This window comes from Pagrus major, chromosome 11 (assembly GCF_040436345.1).
Source record: "Pagrus major chromosome 11, Pma_NU_1.0".
Lineage (NCBI taxonomy): Eukaryota > Metazoa > Chordata > Actinopteri > Spariformes > Sparidae > Pagrus > Pagrus major.
This window is the reverse complement of record NC_133225.1, coordinates 20,657,667-20,678,057: the sequence shown is the minus strand read 5'-3', so window position 1 is coordinate 20,678,057 and position 20,391 is coordinate 20,657,667. Positions and strand designations below refer to the sequence as shown.

General features: G+C 42.8%; 1 protein-coding gene across 1 annotated transcript in view; it reads right to left on the bottom strand.

The window, feature by feature from the left end:
• nr5a2 (nuclear receptor subfamily 5, group A, member 2) overlaps positions 1-20,391 on the bottom strand; it is a 71,253-nt gene that overhangs the window by 8,491 nt on the left and 42,371 nt on the right. Inside the window, exon 6 of the mRNA XM_073477246.1 lies at positions 17,126-17,273. Coding sequence (XP_073333347.1) covers positions 17,126-17,273 — 148 coding nt within the window. The remainder of the gene's footprint in view (positions 1-17,125; positions 17,274-20,391) is intronic.

Below are 20,391 nucleotides of genomic sequence, written 5' to 3'. Positions count from 1 at the left end.
ACGGCCTACAATAAGCAACATGAGAAGCTACGTGCTCATCAGGAGAATATTGCTGTGTGTTTGAGTGTGGTGTTAAAAAACAGGGCAGCAGGGGCAATCAAAGCAAACAAGGTTCACAGGGCAAGGGGCAATGGCCGCATGGTTAACGGTATCACTTAAGTAGGCTATTATCTAAGTCGTGGTGCACTGTCCTGATACATGAGCTGGGCTTTTGTATTGGGGAACCTTTGTATTACATAGCTATGCACACACTCCCGTCAATAATCCACTGACAGCATTTCTCCTGGAAGTGGAAGTTTTTTTTTTTCTATACACGAGGCTCTGCTTCCCTGTTAGAGTACTTCTGTCCTCATCTATCTATGCTTCCCAGCAAACAAGTTTCCCTGCTCCCTGTAGCTCTCCGCTTCCTTGTTTTCCTCCAAGTCCCATCTGGGGAATTCCCTTTCACCGACACGATGCCTCTACGTAAAAACACTTGAGCTGTATGCTCCTTAACATTTAATGGGGGTTGTCTCAGACTTGATACACTAAAGGCTAACAGGATAACTAGCATCATTACTATCCTATCACATTATACAACAGCAGCATGCACATAAGCTTAATAGAGGTTGTGCATTGTCAGCTTTATTGGCAGAATTTTGGTCCCTAGTAATGATAACATGAAGGAGAGACAAAACGTTAGAGGTTTTAGAGGCTGTCCAACCATCAAACAAACACACTTAACGCCTCATCCACAGTCAGTTTTTGTGATTCCTGTTTTAATGTCACATGAATATATTTCATTTTTTGGTAGATTGGGTTTAAATGTGAAATAATTGCACAATTTGTGTACCAGTTATTGCCTCCCCACGTTCTTTATATCTTTATCATATCAACAACAACCTAATGTACACCCATTGGTGGACAGTTTCATCTGTTTTTTTAGAGCTCAGGTCAACCACAGCTTATTTTGAATCGTCTTTTCTTCAGTATCTAATGGAGTGAAAGAATCTCTGGAAGTATCCTTTACTATCATTAACTTTTTACACATTTCACAAAGGCCTCATTAAGCACTGAAGAGTGACCCTTCATCTTGAAAAGTGACCCTTTATTTCATCCGTATACAGTAACATACTGTTGCTACATGCCCTCAAGCTAACATAGAGCCCAATGTCCAGAGGCCAAATATCCTCTGCGGTAACAACGCATAATAACAACTGTCTCACAGTTCCCGGCTCTGGCAACAGGCCACCAATGGGGACGGGTTACTGTCAGCGTGTCAGAATAAAGCATGAAGGCTCAATTTGCCCACCGACTCATCAAACCCTCCCTTTAGCCACTCGGGGGGCCAAACGCCATGCGGCCATGAAAGAATTAAGCAGGTATGGTCCAGTTGGGGATATATTAAGTCAAATCTAAACCTCCGCCGACAACGTTGCTATTGTTGTTAAGCTAAACAGGTAGCGGCTGGTTCAGTTCTGTCGCCCAAGGACGGGTTGGCGGGCTCAGCGGGGCGATGGAGAGAGGTCGGGAGATATTGAGAGGAAGGGAAAAGTGCCTTAGGTCCGATAAAATAAACAAGAGAAAAGGCGCTCGGAGCAGGAAGGAGACAAGCTTCTCTCATTGCTTATGCTGGCTGGAAGGTGCTGGGGATTTATCCTGAGGTGAAGGGGAAAACAAATTTACATCCTGTATCAGTTGGTCCTGGCTGTGGCTGTTATTATGGACTTGGAGGGCTGCAACAGATGGGCACAGCCAGGGAGGATTATATCAGTGGGAATACGTATTAAAGGGGTAGTTAATCTTTTTTTTTTTTTTACATAGTACAGCATTTATTACTCAACTTTTTTTCCCTTTCTGTATTTTTTCTTCATCATCACAAAAATAATCAGTAAAATTGTTAATTGATTCTCAAATTAAGACATTTATCAAGCTAGCCAAGTATTTCCTGGTTCGAGCTTCTCACATGTCAGAATTTTCTGCTTCTCTTATCGTACGGTTCCAAATATCTGAATAACTTTTGCTTTTGCTCTAATTAATAATGAAAATAAGCTTTTCCTTGCAGCCTTAATGGACATTAACTTAGGCTGTGTATCTTGTAGTTTACACTGTGACCTGACAATTTTTTAAGCAAAAATTTGGACAAAAGTACACTCTTTTGTTACTTGTTAAATGCAATTTTTTTATTTTTTATTTGGTCTTGGCTTTAAGTCTTTTTGTCAATTGGCCCCATTAGCAACTGTTCATATCAGACAAGCTGTGGACTCGCTGGGATAAAAGTCATATTGCTGGCAAGAAAAAAATCACATTGTCTCAGCATTATGAAAATCCATTTGCCGGAGGGATACTGAGACTTGAATCAGCAATGAACCTGGTGCTTAGCCCTCTGTGGTCCCTCTAGTTCGCCCCCCACTCCACTTCTTATTGCCCCCTTCTTTAGGCCCCCTGGAGGCGGAACCAAATGCCTTTCAATGAGCCGACCTCGGACGGCGCGGTGCACCCACAGGTCCCTGCTCTCTCACCTTCCTAATGCCGTCTGGGTTGTACGGACAGTTAACACCCCCTCACCAAAACACCTTCCAGTCATGTAGCTACATGCAGCTAATGACGCTAACACTTGACTGACAGGCTCAAATCTACTGGAGAAATGGTCCGCACAAAAAGTCGCTGTGTTGGGTGTAATCTGAGGAAATGATCTAAGGAGCAGTGAAAGGGAAAAAAAATTAAAATTCTGATGAATTAGAAATCAATATGGCTGAACCTGTGGGGTGAGGCTCTTCTCAACCTTACCTCTCACTTCATTTGTACCTGTCAGCAACAGTCGTAGCAGGCGCAGCATATTATGTGTGTGTGTCGTCTGCATCGATGCATGCGTGTGAACCTCGTTTACATTCAGTGCACTTTTGCACCCCTTGGCTAATTACACACAGGGTTTGTTTGGTGGTGGAGGGAGGGCGTGGGGAGTGGAGGGGCATGTCAACCTTTCTTGTTTATGATAAAGTGACAGAAAATCATTGGGGGGTCAAGTACCCCCCTCCGACCCTCCACTGCCCCGAAAACTCCTGCAGCAGTACAGAAGGTGCCTAGTGTGGGAAGCCTCCCCTTTAATGAGACCATTAAAGGGCCCGTCTCCCCGTCAATAGATTTCTCTCATTCTTTCTCTGACAAATTTGAATTAATAATTCAGTGCCAGGCGCCTGGGGATGTATATTTTCAGCATGAAGGACAGTTAATCCATAGCGTCATTTTCCCTCTCTCTCTCTCTCTCTCTCTCTCTCTCTCACTCCTTCCTCTCCTCTGCACTCTCTCGTTTTTAAATCTACCCCACTCTCTCCCTCCTCATCTGCTGCGTTCTCATTTGATGATGGAAGCCAGCAGGTAGAGTGCGGACTAAAGAAAAGAGCGTGCTGCATGTTTTCCACACACTCTTTTAACTTCTTTGTTCTCTGTATGATTTTCGTCCCCTGTCATGTGACAAGCGGAGTCAACTTAAGTGCAAATTGGGGTTTAATTTATTCGAAAGTATTGGATGGCGGTGGCCGTTCTCTCCTTCCCCTCAGGGCTAATGTAAGATGACATGTTTGCACACTGCCTCTCAAAAGCTGGACTTGATTTAGAGAACTGGGGTTTTTACTGAATGTTTCGACTGCACCAAATGTCAGAACTTTCAATGCACAATACAAGGAAATTAGAGGAAATGAGCAATTTTGAGGATAAACCACAAAGAGGCTTGCTTAATAAAAAAGATATTGTGGAGTGTGTTTGTCTGGATTGTGTCTTTTTGTGTTCTGCACCCACTGTGGTTTAAAAGTTTTACCAATTTATTGGAAGAATGTTTAGAGACAAAATTGACTTTTTCAGTCTGTGCTCTTGTGTCCTCCATTACACATTTGGCCCAATTTCTAACTGTGAGAGTAAAATTCCAAAAACAACATGAAGAGAAAGAAAAAGTGAAGATCCTGGAGTTTTACTTCCCTCAGGATTCATAGGATGGTAACTTTATCAGTTAGAAAAGAAACCAGCTTGCGCCCGAAAATATTTAACAGTGAAGCTGAAACAGCTGGGAAAAAATCATAAATGTACGTTTGCAATCGGTGTCAAACTTGCAGCTGATCTTTAAGTCGACTGCTCTCTTTTTATGATGTCTTTCCATTTTGGATGTTAGGGCTTCGCGAGACGTGGATAACGTCAATCCAGCTGTATGGAGCCATTATAGGGCTGTTTGTTGCAAGGCTGTTTTGCTGTGAGGCTCCAGAAATGTTTTGGGACTACAAAACTTCTCATCGTAGAACATTGTAAGGATCTTAGGCTTACAGTGTAATGCCAACAGTAGCTGTATGGATATCAGTGCCAGGTGGCACTAAAGTGCAACTTTTTGCTCTTGGGCAGCTTGCACAGGCCAAGAGCTGGCATGACGAATGTCTGGCAGTGCCGTGGAATATTCCTTTACATTACACCGCATCATTTTCTAATCATATATGTGTGTGTACTGTAGGTTTGTGTGTGAAAAGAAGCTTGATTGATTAATGCCCTCTTATGTTTCAACATGTGTTGGCTCCCTGACGCTCGTTTCTAACATTTGCCAGCAGCTCTAAAGGTTTCCATTGCAATACACTTCCCCCTTCTTTTTTTTCTAAATGTACCATAAGAAATAGCTATGCTCAACATGTGTGTGTCTTTGTGTGTAAGACAGTGGACTCACAGGCTTTGTTGCTTAAAATATCCTTCAGGACAAAAGACAAGAAAGGAGCTACGATGGTTGGGGTGTGAGGGGGTCACAGAGTGGGTGGGGGCTCAACGTAGAGGGAGAGAGAGGGAGGGAGAACAAGAGACAGCGAGCCAGAGCACCTGTTGGATCATCTGTGCTTTAAAACGTTTAATCACTGTCTCTGGTTACGCACACACACACGCCACAGCATGCACACACACATCACCTTAAAGCTCCGCTGTTCTCTGCCCTGCCAGAAGTATCTTGTAACCACATTGTCCACACATACACTCACACACACACACACAGATGCTCAAAGAGCAAAGAGGGTGTATAATCTTATAGCAGCCACCTGACTACCATATAGCTTACCACCACCATAGTTTCGACACATGCCTCTGCACTGTACACATTCACACAGGAACACAATGGCTGACAATCCGCATGCCGCGCAGTACTGTGATGCCAGTGAGCTCCATTTTCAATATGAGGGCGGCAGGTGAATGTAGAGGATTATTTTTACTTCTGCTCTAATCGTCTGCGTTTTTTCATGTGGAGGCTCACACGCTTGCGAGGGGAAAGTCAGTCAGCAACAAATCGTGAATTCAATTCTAAAAAACCTTTTTAAACTACAAAGTGAGGCACATCAGAAACAGTAGTATCCTAAATGAGCATTAAGTATTTTTAGATCACATTCAGTGTTACATCCCCCTTATCTTGCTCAACCATCTGAGTTCATCCCACGCCTTTGTCTTCTACATTGCGCGCAAAGTAATGATTGTCCAGTGAGTAACACTAATGACACATCATGATGAGCTATCGTGCCTATAAACGTCTTGTCATAAAGATTTGTCTTTGCTGCGGAAACGACAGGCACAGCACTAATAATACTGTAGCTACTACCGGGACATTGATTGAAGGAGTGAAGGGCTGCCATTCATGTTTACGACTTTGCAAATGATTGACAAGCCGGGCATGTAAAGCAGCTCTGATTGCATTTGTACATATTTTTGACCATTTGAACTATGACACACTTAAATACTGAGGGGCCGCAGTTTGTGTTAGTGTCAGTGAGGGCTTCCTAATGTGCATGAGAGCAGGAAAAAGAAACCAAGAGAGAGTGATCACCGGTTTAGAGAGCTCCGTGGGGATGGTTGTGTAACTCTTTGCTGCTGTTTGTATGTAATGTTTAAGTAAGGTTGAGGCAGGCAGTCTGATCAATACGCTGCATGAGTGTGGCAGTTGTTCTTTCCCTGCTGTCATGTAACACTGTAAACCACACACACATCTTGCTGTTGTAAATCTCCAGCCTGTGAGTGAAACATTGATGCTCTTTCGATTGCTCACATTTGTTGTAAGTTTATCTTTCTTAGTTTACAATCCTCCAGAGATTATTCCTTTTGACTCAATAAAATAACCAGACTGTTTAAAATGGCTAATGTCTACCTTGACCAAACGTAATAGTAGGTTGTGCAAATAGTTTGAAGCCAGCTAGGTCAGTGAGATAACAGTATGGTTACGTGATGTCGAATAAAGTCAATAAATCCTCTATACAAATTGTAAAGCTGCATGAAATCACAGCTGGGGAATAGATGATCTCCAGTCAACAAATCATTCAAATCAAGTGTGGGATTTTCTGCAGCGCTCCAATGTTTGCACAATTTGTTATCCGAGTCTGTATTCCTCGACTAATGTGAGCTTGTTCTCTACAGGGCCCTGGATAGCCCAGACCTGTCCTCCCTACCCCGAACAGACCTCCCTCAGCCTTTAATTGGAGGGGAGTAGCAACCGAGCTAGCACAGCGCTGGGACCCAAGCTGCGACCACTGAGAATGCATTAGCATTAGCATTGCAGCGGACCAACCTGTACATAATGATAACCTCAAGCTCTGGCCACTGGGAGCAGCCCCTGTTCACACACACACACACACACACACGCTCCACACACAAATGCACACTAACACACATTCCCTGCCCCCGTCTCCCCCTGAACACGCAGTCACGTAAACAAGCAAGTGTAGCAAGCCCCAGCGGTGGGCTGCTTGACGATCGGGGAAGGAGGAGGGTAAAAAAAAAAAATCCTTTGCGCCGTTCGCCTGAAAAGTGTGTGTAATGAACTTCAGTTCCATTGATCGGGACTGAGAGTACAGGACCAGGGGCTGTTTGTCCCAGAAGGGCTGCCGTACCGCTGCTCAGTAGCCCCTCATAAATGTTTTAGAGGCCTGAGCCGCTCTAGATCCATGCTACCTGGGTTACAACACACACACACATCCAGGTTGATGCCGATGATGGATGGATAGCTGGTCGGTGGTGGTGGTTGAGGGGATTGATCGTATTTTAGCTTGATGACATTTAGGTGGTGTTACTGTATGTGTGTTTTGACGGCGCCGTTCAAAGAAACTCGAGAAAAGTGCAGATGTTTGGCACTTTGTGGAAAAAACTATCCAGTATGAGATAAAAACTTCCCTGCCTATCTGGCTTTCAAGTCTCTGTCCATGCACAGGGACTGACATGCTAATTTGTTTGGTGAGCTATACCTTACTTTGTTGTAACCCTTAGCTCTTAGGCCCTCAACTGCCCCCTGAAAGCCCCTATACGCTGTACATATGATTGATATTACTGCAGATATCACTTAGAAAACACCTGACGTGCCGGGTGGACCATCCGCGCCTCCTTTTGACTGCTAAGTACCAGCTGGCGGGAGGTCCTCTGCGTTATGCAGTCGGTAATAAAAGTTGAACATTGATTTTCTGTAGCAGCTTGTAACTGTTAATGTTGAGACATCAATAGCCAAAGCAAAGCGCCGGTGCCTTAATAGGAGACCGAGAATGTGGAGGGCGCGAGCAGAGGCTGACTCTAAATCACAGAATCTATCCCTGCCGATCGATAGGACAGTAACTGCAAGTGTCCCTCTGCTTTCCTAATGTTTTATAATAAACTGACAGCCTGTAATAAGGCCAAAGGAGAGGTAGAATGAGAGGGAGGGAGGGATGAGGGGAGAGATGGAGGGCAACAGTTTCTCCATAGCTTGGCTGTCTTAAATCACCCCACATGGGAGTGCAGGAGAGGAGCAGAGGAAGAGGAAGAAGGGAGGAAAAGGTTTTTTCTTTGCTAGAAAAAACTTTTACAGGAGCATTTGTCTGGTTGTACCCACTTCTACGGTAGTTAGAGAGTGTATTGATGGAGGGGAGCAGAAGTTTAGGGGATATGTCCTGTATTACTTTGGCGGGGCAGTGAGTTAAAAGGTATATTAAATCCGACTGCCACCGTGCAGATGTCACCATATTCAGGCAGGAGTGCAGGGCAGGCCTGCACGTGTTTGGACTGTTACTGGGAGTGAAGGCATTGAAATTCATTAAGAGGTTACTATTCCTGTAACATCACTGGTAGGCGGCGAGAGAAGTTGCTTCTGCAGTGCTGCTCTGTTGGCCCACACTGTTGCCGAAACGTTATGTTGTGATATAGTTGCATGCTTTGGATTTTTATTACTTGTGCATGGATAGTGCGTTTTCAAACAACAAAAGTATTGTAACTCCATTTTTTGTTTGCTTAGACTGGTAATAGACAAGAATCATGACACCACTGGCGTTTAGATGGTACCCTGTAAACTTTGCTTTGTCTGCAACTGGGCACAAATTCTCCTGGCACCGTTTCTCTCTGCCCTCCACGTCCATTATAAATTAAATGAATAAACACATTGTTGGTAGCTGCTATTCTGAGGAAAACAGAATGTTTCCCGGCTGTCTTTGAGACACGAGTACTAACATTTTAAAACACTAAGAGGGCCATTTGTCTGTTTTAACTTAAAGGTTACAGATTGACAGTGAAAATGTTTTTTTTTCCTACTGAAAACCCTGTCTCTGTCTCTCTGGTTCTATCTTCAGCCATGAAAAAGCTATGAAAAACAAATATACCTCTTTATTCTGCTGTGCTAACATGCACATCATACAAATGTCAAAATTTAGACGATTCAAAATTTTGGATAGATGTACTGTGGTTTCACATTTAAGGTCTCTCTGGACAATAGAAAATGAATTGATAATGTAGGTAACTAATAGTTAAAACTTCCATGCCATAAGGCTTACATTTTATTGTTGATATAGCACTTTTTAACTACAGCAGACTAGGCTTGGCTTTGGTTCTTAAGTCTTTGGAGACCTGGAGATATGATCCGATATATCTGTATTTTTATAGATGACACATTGTGTCTGCTGTCTTATTTCACTGTGGTTTACAGGAGTAGTTAATCCCCATAAATGTTTAATTATGTTACCTTTACAGCCGCAATAAATTCATTGCTTAACTGATTATTTCTGACAGTAAGCTGAAATCTTTGAGTTGTGGATGAAACAAGTCCTTTGAGGACGAAATCTTGGTCTCAGAAAACATATTATCCTCATTTTTTCATAATTTTCTGACATGTTATAGACCAAACAACTAATCCACTCATTGAGAAGTAATTGTCAGATTAATCAACAGTGAAAATAATCATTAGCTGCAGCCCTAGTTACCATTTTTAGGACTCAGTAGTAGACTATGCTCTCTATCTACAAGATCCCTCATGGAGAACAACAATGATGTGGCTTTTCATCTTATCACTTATTTATCACTTGATACCGGGGTCTGTCAATTTACAAATCCCCTTTTAAACAAACCCCCCTTATTATGTTGCTTTACTCCCTGATAACTGGCCTTGTCTGGAACCAGATAAAGAACAGTGTCAACATAAATGCAGTACAAAGCCTTGTAAAAATGTGATAAGACTTAAAAATAGAAGAGAAGAAGGCAAACCTGAGCTGTAAATTGGAGAGATACTTTGGGAGATAATCTGGGAAATGTCGAAATCAATCTGGAAACTGTAACGTATCTCTGGTGAGATATAAGGGCTAAGGCTACAGGGGGAGTGAGGTCAAGGGTGAGAGGCACTGATCCTTAATATCCCCAGCACTGCCACAACTCACCGCAACTGCTGCTTAATGACAACAGCCTGCAGTATTGCCAGGTAATAGTGGCGGGCTGGAGACCTGGAGCTTTTATTGCTTGATAAAGTCTGAAAGCCTTTTAGGCAGCCTCATTACATGGAATTCCCTACAAAGTGGCGGCTGGCATCAGGAAGCGACTGAACGCCATGTTAGATTTCTTAGGCTAAAATTGACAGAAAATAGGCACAAGTATTAGGTTCATTGCGTTAGGGCACACTCCAACCTACGCCTGATAAGATGAAAGAAAAGTCAGGACACTCAAACATGATTAGCTGGGTTTATCTCTTCTGTCGGGGACAAAGTTTGAGCAAATCGTTTTTTTTTTTGTTTGTTTCCTTCGGCCACAATGATGCCCGACGGGAGCTGATGTGGGTAAAAAGATTTGTTTGAAAGATGAGAGTCCAATACTTTTCAATCAGCACATGTTTGCCGAGCACTTCGCCAAGTTTCAAAACAGAGTGATGAAAAAGCACTAGATGCAGCCGCTCTGTGCATGGATTGCACTTTATGAACCTTATATATACATTTATTGTCTTAGCCCCACTGCAATCACCACTACTGTATTTTCCATTACTGCTGCCATTGCACCAATCCAGTCACTGAGTCTGTAATTTGTGGGACACACAAACATCAGTCAAGCACACGCACTACGAAGCCTGATTTGTGCCACCTGTCACGCACGTGTCTTTTCTCAGTATGGCAGAAATAACATCTCAATTGTAATACTTCACATAGGAAGGGGAGACACTATAGGCAAATAAGGTACAAATTATATCTAATAATTATCACCATGAAATTTCCTCAGCTGATAACTTATATTATGACAATTTTTTTTTTCCATAAAAAATTTAAAATACATGTACATGCTCTACTCGCCGATCCTTATGTGTCCTGATCCCTCTTGAGAGCAGGAGAGGTTGATTCAAAGCCTCCCGTAGGCTTGAGCCTAACAACTCATGCACACACTGACCATACCTTCATTCATGTATTGATCAGGTCAAGGGTACACATTCTGTTGACTTACAGCCCAGCACAAAGCTTGGGTCCCACACAGCAAGCAGCATGAAAAAGAACCAATTATGTTGCTATTATGAAGTTGTAAAGCGTTGCTCCGGTTTTATGCTCCACTATTTGGCCCCTGTGTCGGTCTCAATGGGTATAAATATTGAACCGTCGCCGCCTCCCAGATGTTAATCAATCCCCTACCAAATTCTAAATGATTCGGTTCATTTCAGGAAATGAATATTTGCCAGGCTTTATGGGGGGAGAGGGAGGGCGGTGTGCATGAATTAGCCAGCTCCCTCGCTCGCTGGCCAGGGATCAGGGCATTGATTCTGAGCAGCCTCGGCTGTTGCTTAATTAGGACGTACCTGTCTGGGAATTATGTGGGTTTTTTTTCCTTTCATTGTCTGTAGAGAAAAATATGATAAAGATTTAGGGAGGGAGGGAGAGAGAACACTTGTCTTTTTTCATCAAGGTTAATCACGTTGCTGTGTTTGTGTTGTTGTCAGCAGATTGGTGTCTGACCTCGCGGTGCACAAAACAGAAAAAGTCTGCTTTCAGTGTGTGGCACGCTAAACATGCTAATGAGAGACGCATCCTAGCATAGGAGTCTGGGCGGTGCAGGGGGTTGATGAAGTGCAGGAAGGGAAAGGTAAATAGAGAGGTGGGTCAATGCAATAAAGAAAGATGGGAAATCTTGACTTGTTTTTAAAAAAATATTTAAAAATTTTTGGGGAATTGACGACTTTAAGATATTATATGAACACCTTTACAGAATCATGTCACTTGTTGCAGAAAATCAATTATTTAGAGACTTGATTTAGAGACAATGATCTCAAGATGGAGACTCTACTAAATTACTGTAGTTAAGACATTTAAGGGAAAAAGGGGGTGGAGGAAAAGTTTAGGGAGGGAGGAAAAGAGAGAAATGGCGGTTCAGACGTGGGCAAAGATAAACGAGGAGGCGATGGAGGCAGATGTGAGGATGGAGTTGTGATAGATCGAGGCATACCAAGAAGGATGTGAAAAAAAGCGAGAGGGCAGAGCAATGAGAGAAGAGACAATGCAGAGGGGCTGGATGGATGGTGAGGGATGGAGGGCGGGAGGGATGGATAGGTGGGTGTCTCTAAACTCCAACCTCAGAGGCTGACTAATCACTTGACAGACAGATAATGTGGTGCTGAGGCAGCTCTTGAATCACGGGCTGTCTTGGTTTCTTATTAAAAGAACAACACTACTGATTTCTGATCAGCGACCTGAAATAAAGAACAGCCAACCTGACCTTTCATCGTATTTTGAAGATTCATTTAATTGTATTAATTGGCTTTATACTGTGATTCTGTCATCTTGAGATATATTAAACCGCGTATAATTTTAACCTAACCAGCAATTTTCAGGTACCAACTGTGAACGAAAATCTCGGCAATATTCTGTCCTTGTGTTTAGGGCATATAAGACAACTGTGTCTGTTTTAGACACTTGATGCTCAAGCTGCAACTATTATTCTATCAATCATTTACTTGACTCCAAAAACTAAATAGTTCCACTTTAAAAGATGTTCACATTTGCAAGTTTTCTTTGACTTTTTGATATTAAACTTGAAGGACTTGGTTGGACAAAGCGAGCAATTTGAATACATCAGCTTGTCAGGGCCATTATTTCCTACATATTGCGTCAAATAATTACATTATTAATTGAGAAAATAATCAGCAGATTAGTCAGTGATGAAATTCAGTTGCAGCCTTATTTCTGTAATGATAAAGTTCAAATAAACGTGCACGCTATTACAGGTGGTTCCAGAATAAAGATTGAAACACTTAAGGTAATGTCATCCACAAAATTAACAGTTTTTTACAGTCTTACATTTTAAGCATGTTTACACCGATTTCACTGAGCAACCAATGTTATTTCTTCAAATAAACCTTCACCAGAACCAAACACAAGCCTAAAGTCTCCACATTTTTACTGCTTTTCACTGGCTTTGTTCGCTCTAAACTCTTCAATATGGGAGCATTATTTAGGGCTATGTCCACAAATCTGCTCTCTCCGCTGGGAGCATTTACCACCCTGCGCTGGTCTGGCAGCTACTCTGGTTCTCCTCTCGGCTGACAAGGACCGGCAGCCCCTGTCTCACCCAATTACACCTGATGGGGTCTGACCTGTGGAGCTGGGTTAACTGGTTGCTGGCTGAACACTCTGTGACCTCTGTCACTGCATCTGCTTTGCCAGTATGGAAACTATCTGTGTGGTGGCATGCATCAGGACATACTTACTTACTCGCATTGCTTTTTTCCCCCTTTTTTTCTCTTTAAGCAGCTTCAAGCAGGACAATATCCTCAATATCTTACACATTTTAGGACACACTCCTGCTGGTTTCTTGAAGTAAAAAAGTACGAACAACAAAGTATTTTTTTCACATTCCTCCGCCTGAATTTGAACTTGTGACCCATTTCTCACCTCCGTGTCATCTGGTCATAGATAAAACAACCTGTCAGTCTTTGTATTAGGTCCTTAAGCCTTTTAAAGGAAATCAAAGGCCCATTAACAGTGTTCTGACACCATACAACAACTAGTAGTAATCCTTTACTGAACTCTGACCCAGGCAGCACTCACTCTCCCTCTCCCTGCCGATTTGTGCGTCTCTAGCTCAATGGCCAACACACACAATCATTGCTCGAAGTCTTACCAACACTTAAGAGATCAATGCTCTTAGAGTGATAATCTCTTCCTTGACAGAGGGTGAAAGCCTTCATTTAAGACAGGCAAAAAGTGACGGGGGACAGAGAGAGAGAGAGAGAGAGAGAGAGAGAGAGAGAGAGAGAGATGAAGAGAGAGTGACAAAGAGTAAATAGAAAAATAAAGTTGAAAAAACAGGAGGTTTCACTCTGAGAACACACACAAACTGATCAGGACAAGTGTCTCCTCTCAGCCGCAGTGACATCTATATCCCTGTCTTTATCGACAGCTGGCTTAACTGAGAGCTCCTTTGGCAGGGAGGAGGTGACTGACTGTCCATCTACAGGAGAGAGACAGGACTATAGGTAGAGGAGAAAGATCAAGTCACAAACAGATGGACAGGGAAAGAAAAAGAGGGACAAAGAGCCAGACAGGAACATCGATATTGGATGATTTAGCAAAATTGTTGTTACGATTAGGGTTCTTATGCAAATATAAGTATGATTATGTATGTTTACAGTAAGGCTTATTAAACATTTATTTAAGGTTAGAGAAAGATCATGTTTACAGTTAATCAAGAGGCGAAAGTTAGGAAAAATCCAGTCTCCAGTATCAGCAGCAGCAGTAAAGTACAACAAACAGTAGTTTCCAGTATCAAACCGGTGTCATACTGAATACATCCCATTAGTGATGTTTTTTTCCTTGGGATGGTAAGGGAAAGTCATGTTTGTCCATCTAATCATTGCAAACAAACATTCCTGACATCTGGGATGGACTTTAAATTAGCTGTGTTTGGATAAGAGTGCAACTCGGGCAGCATTTTTCTGTCCAAACCTTACCAAGTCCAAGAGATTAGTAACCAAGCCCGACCCTGGTTTGATTGTTTGAATGTTTGTGTTTGAATGTTTGCTTACTGGAAGTATCCTCTGTGCTGCTTTCAAAGCATTGCCATGTAAATGCCAAACTTTAGCACCTAACCAGACATATTGCCCCATGACAGACAGTACCAGGTGTTGATATGTCCTTTCTGTGGATATTGTCAGCGTTATAACATCACGACCATGCAAGATTACTATCACAAAACAGGGAGGTAGGATAAAGGGAAAGGGGCCAATTGCCTTCCACTTTACGGCCCTGGCCCACATTTCTTTTAGGTTGCAGATCACTGTAATCCAGTTCCAATCATTCCCATCCACTCTAGTGCAGCTGGTATTGTTTTCACCTTGTCTGTCTATCTGTCTGTCTGTCTGTCTGTCTGTGGACAGATTTTGTCACTGTGACAGCGCACGTTGCAGCCACAAAACTTCAAATTTGTGTTTTTGAGATAAAAATGAAGGCCCAGTTTGAAGATGGGTTTGGTCTCATGTAATAATGTAGTAATCACTACTGAGTAGTCATGGGTCAGAACGTGACATGTTGACTGTCATCGCGGCTGAGCCAATCGCAAGATGGACTCTAGTTTTAACACTGTATTTATTTACTCTTACACTATATTTTCACTAAAAGAAGATGAAAGCACCGTGCCAATTGAGTGACAGAACCCAACCTGAACTCGGACATCATACATTATTGTCAAAACCTGGCCCGCCCATCCATCAGGTATCTTTGCTTTAGTCTGGATGATTCTATCCTAGGAAAAAAAAAAATTGCTAGTCTCGATTTACAGTTCAGCGGTCGGTGCAGAGCTACTTTCATGCCTCATTTCACGACAATCCTTATTAATTGCCTCTGCTTGTAGTTCAAAAGCAGCTGTGTGAACATACACACAGTAGACACACACACACACACACACACACACACACACACACACACACACCTGCTTCTTCATTACCACACACATTATGCACTTTCCCTCAGGTAAATGTATGTATCTCATCTGCCTCCTAACAGCCAATCACACACACATCTCTGTTCAGCTGTGTGTGATATTAATCAGATGAATTCTCCTGGCTTTACATTACTCAAGCCCCTCCCCTCCCCCGCACCCCCACCTCCAACACTGATCCCCTCAGTCGGCTCTACGGCGTCTGTGTCGGGCTTCTTTTGCGGGAGGCCTGGGTACGCCGGAGAACAGGCACTGCCGGGGGCGATACACATCCCTCAGGTGAGCCTTTCATTATGGATGATGTTTCTGCCAAATTATTTAGACCCTGAGCCCCAGCATCAACCCCCGCCACACACCCGCATACACATACTCCGCTGCAATCCTCCCCATCCCTCCCTCTTTCTTCGCTATACCACAAACACTAACACAAACATTAATCCTGCCTGATCACCTCAGCGTGTGTGTGTGTGTGTGTGTGTGTGTGCCTAGCAGTTCATTACTCCCTCTTTCTTTGTTTAGAGGAGGTAAACAAGTGAAAGCGTGACCCTTGTGAATTACAGATGGATGGAGGGAGGGGGAGCTAAGGATGGGGTAAATATTCATCATATGTATGCCACTGTTGCTCTCAGTGCCATAGAGAGGCCGGAGCTACCTTAACATCATTGGCTTCAGGAGTGTGGGATGTTAAAGTAGATTTGGTTGAGTGTGTGTTCGTGTGTGTGTGTGTTTGTGTGTGTGTGTGTGTGTGTGTGTATGTGTGTGTGTATTCCTCAGAGGCCATTTGTTGCAGACTTGTTAAGAAAGAGACAGATATGACAGTCTCCTGGCAATGTCTGACCTCGGCTTAGAGAACGGAGAGCAGCTTTGGGATCTGAACACACACACAATGACATACACACACATCAGTGTACCCCCTTCTCTTCATCCCGTAACTCATTTGGCTACTTATCCCTCCATTTCCCTTCTCAAAATCCCTTGCTCCCTCTCTCTTCCCTGCCTCAGCTCCCTCCCGCCGGTCCATCCCAAATGCTTCACAGTACCTGCCTACCACTCTCTTCCACTTCATCATCCTTCTATCTCATCCTTTCCTCCCCTCCTCAGTTGATCTCGATCCCTTCCAACTCCCTCCTTTCCTTTCCGAAGCTCAATCGCAGAAAAAAATCTCCTTTGAACTGATATATATATATATATATATATATATATATATCTATATATATATATATATATATATATAGATATATATATATATATATATATATATATATATAAAAATCACCCCCATTCCCTTTCAACTCTCTATGTTGTGCAATAACCAGCTCACCTCTTGGCTTCTTTCTATGTGTCAATGCGAAACAAAATGCCTTTATTCCTTCAATAGTCTGCAGGCACAGGTAGGTGTGATTTGCTGCTGGTCCTGCCAATAATTTATTTTTAAGTCATAAGACTTGGAGGTGACGATCTAAAGCCAAAAAGTATATTAACCTAAACTTATTAAGCTTTTATTCACAATTGTTTTGCATAAAATGCATAGTTGTGTGCAAAAGCTTGAGCACCAAACCCCCCCTCTTTCCTTCCTCCCTCACTTTCTCTTTTGTCCCTTCCAGACCATTGGTCCCTTTCTTCCTCCCCTCCCAACCTCCTCTCCTCTTCCTTCCTTTCCTCCTTTCCACCTCCTCCCTCAGCCTGCTATAGATCTTTTACCAGTTCCAGGAACCTGTTTTGCCCCTCCTCCCTTCTTCTATCCATTTCTCCCCCATCGTTCCTATGTCTCTCTATCACATTAAATCACTTTGATCCTCATCCACTACTCCCACCTCAGGAGCAGTGACTTTGGGATTACTTACGTCCCTCAAAAGGCACATGAACTTCCTAAATTTCTTGAATTCTAAGGCTATTCCTTCTTTTACTGTACATCCCCGTTAACCTTCCAGCTTCAGGGCTTTCAGAAACTCACCCAGGCTGAAAAGGACCAGGAACTTGAGGCAGACGAACTCCCGTTGGTCCAGCTGGAGCGAACGTAGCTTGGCCACCAGCTCCTGGGCGTGGCTCAACAGGTTGTTGAGGGTGGCTCCTGCCTGAGATGCAATCACTGCATAGTCCACCTGGAATAAGTAATGAGAGGGGGATGCAAGGAGAAGTTTAACACCAAAAGTTTAAAGTTTAAAGGTCACACATCATTATCATTTTCAGGTTCATACTTTCATTTTGGGTGTCAACTAGAAAATATTTACATGCTTTAATAAAAGTAAAAAAACTGAGCAGGTACACCTGCCATGTTTCCACGTCTACCGGTGTTTTTGCAGCAACGGCTGTGCTGGGGACATGGCCAAAGTTGGGGACTGTAACCTTATGACATCACACTGTAACGGAAGTCCTGATGGCTTGTTTGGAGGCACAGTTTTGATGCTTTCACAGTATCCACATACTCATTAGCTTTCCCTTCTCTTGCTTATTTACCGTTACCATTTTGGGGGGGTAGTTTATCTATGCCCATTTAAGGTTTATTTCCACATCACCACCATGAGCTTCATTTAATCATTTAATGATTTTATTTTCCTGTACCTGCTCTGCTGCACTCTCAACACGGAGTCAAAAGCTTTGGTCTGTCTGTCAGAGTGTGAGTGTGAGTAAAAGAAAAAAAGCTACAGGCGGTAGGTTTTTGCAGTTTAACAGTTTTTTTATGACGACATGCCGTGGGCATATGAAGAGAGCATGGGAGTTCACCTCCGACTGACTCGACCTGCCAGATTTGATTTCTCTCTCTGTTTTCTGTTTTACTGCAAAACAAAACATGCATGCTGAGACATGACAAAAAACAAGATAAGAAAGATAGATAGATAGATAGATAGATAGATAGATAGATAGATAGATAGATAGATAGATAGATAGATAGATAGATAGATAGATAGATAGATAGATTCTCATAAACCCATCTTTTTTTTGGGTCAAACACACACTCACACACTCTTTTTTTTCAGGTGCACCTCATATCTGCAGCCACAGCACATTTGTCTGGGAGGCAAGTCCTTAGCTGCCACTCAAAGTAAGCAGGACCATATTAAATTTTTATATTTATTGACAATTCATTACCATAATTGACTGTGCGAGGGTTTGCAGGGGAAGGTAGATGTTGGCGTGCGCAGTTCCTAAAGCTCAGGGAGGAAGAGGGTCCCTGTGAGCCCCTATTTGCAATTAAAAACACCCCTGGATATGGAATTTATTTATCGTGTAAATAGTATGGTTGGAGCTGGTTTTTCATCTGTCCAAAGAAGAGAAGGGTCAAAGCAAAGGAAATGCTAACAATATACCACGTTTTCCTTTTTTTCCTGTCTTCTTCCCTCCTTTTTTCCTTTCCTTTCTCTTTTATCACACTACTGTACCTCTCTCCCAGTTAATCCTTAACTCCTTTGTCCCGCTCTCTCTCCTTCTTCCCACCTTCGAGATGGTAAGAGTTATGACTCAGTGAAAAGCAGACACTGCCCCCCCCTCCAAGGTGTCAATCAATTTACATAAAATCAACTGTGCATGAAATAACTTCATTGAATGATTGGACTGTTGATGGCGATGCCTTGGGTTATTGCCTTCTAGCCTTAAGTAAAAAGAGAGAAGAAAAAAAAGCTATAATGTCACTATAGCAGACTTAGCACTAACCCTGGTGACCTGCGTATCAGTCAATCAATCAATACTACTTTATTATACCTCCTGGAGAGATATAGAGAGTAAATATATGAATAAACCTTCAAATCTTAACCCATCATGAATACGATTAACAATCGAAGCAGAACATTAAAGATGAGTATGGAAGGTGAGATCGGTTTGATGCGTAGGGGGGCTTTGATGCGTGTGCAAATGTACCTTGTTTGAAAGCACAGAAATCTGCGACTGACCGAGGAACGTCTGTTTTTGCATTTCTTCATCATTTGAATTTCATGTACACCAGGAGCGCTGTGCTATCAAAATATCAGGATTTTCATACCGAAAACCGGCTGCCAGGCTGCAAGGCCTTGCTTAATCATTCAACAGTTCAGTCCGATCTTTGTCATTTCATGCTTGCACACATTTGCCCATGATGCACTGTACGTTTGATCCTATGACAGGATACAGCAAAGCCTCCTTTCTTCTGTCCAAAATGAAAAAAAAAAATCACTCATGGCCATTTCTCTCTGCTGTTGGTGACATGATGACGTGCAGCAGTTCAGAGAAAATAAGAAAAAGAGAAATTAGCAAGTGAGGAACAGAAGGGCAAGAGAAAGACCAAGACAGAAACAGACTGACAGGCCACAATGGTAAATCTGCTGGTGCCATGGATTTCTTTTCAAAGGTCAGTATGAGTGCAGCGTGTGACGGATGAAAGCAAAGAAACGGCTTGATTCAAAGCAAAAGAGGAGAACACATCTGTCCGAATTTCCATTTGAACAAATCTTTAAAAAAAGAACTGAAAATATTTGCCAGGAGATTTAAGCTGTTCAACTTAAACTTTATTAATAAAATTATTAACACAGAGAGTTGTGACTTTTGTTATGAGCCACATCTTCAAAAACTTTGAGCACAAACTTTTTGACAAGGACACCAATTTTGGTAAGCAGGAAATAGACCAGGATGCAATGCAACGAGTGGATAATCACACTCATCCTATAGACCAATATGCCCAGCCCACAATGCAACAGTCATTATGTGGTTTGTTTTGTGTGTGTGTGTGTGTGTGTGTGTGTGTGTAGCATTTGCTTTAGGTGATGCTGCTACTGCGTTTCTAAATATCCCTGGTGTTAGCAATGCGCTGTCACCCCTGGCCAGGCAGAGAATAATAGGAAATAATGAACTGTTTCAGAGCCACACACACACACACACACACACACACACACACCCCACCCCCAACACCAGCTGTTCATTAGCCGATGTATGCAAACGAAACTGCCGTCCTGTGCCTCCCCTGATTATCAGCTCCTCCTCCTCCTCCTCCTCCTTCTCACCACTCTGGACTCTTCAAACTGCCTCGTCCTCTATGCTTCATCATCTCCTCATTTCATGTCCTTCTTTCTCCATCCTTGTCTCCTACCACCTTTTTTGTCCTCCTGTCTCTTCTTTCTCTTTTCTTTTTTCCATGTTGTCTTCCTTCTCTTTTCTTTCTGCCACCTTGTCTTTCGCTCCTTCTCTACCTGCCTTCTCTTTCCCCTCCTCTCTGCCACCGATATCCCTTCTTCTCCTTTGCCTTCTGCTTCC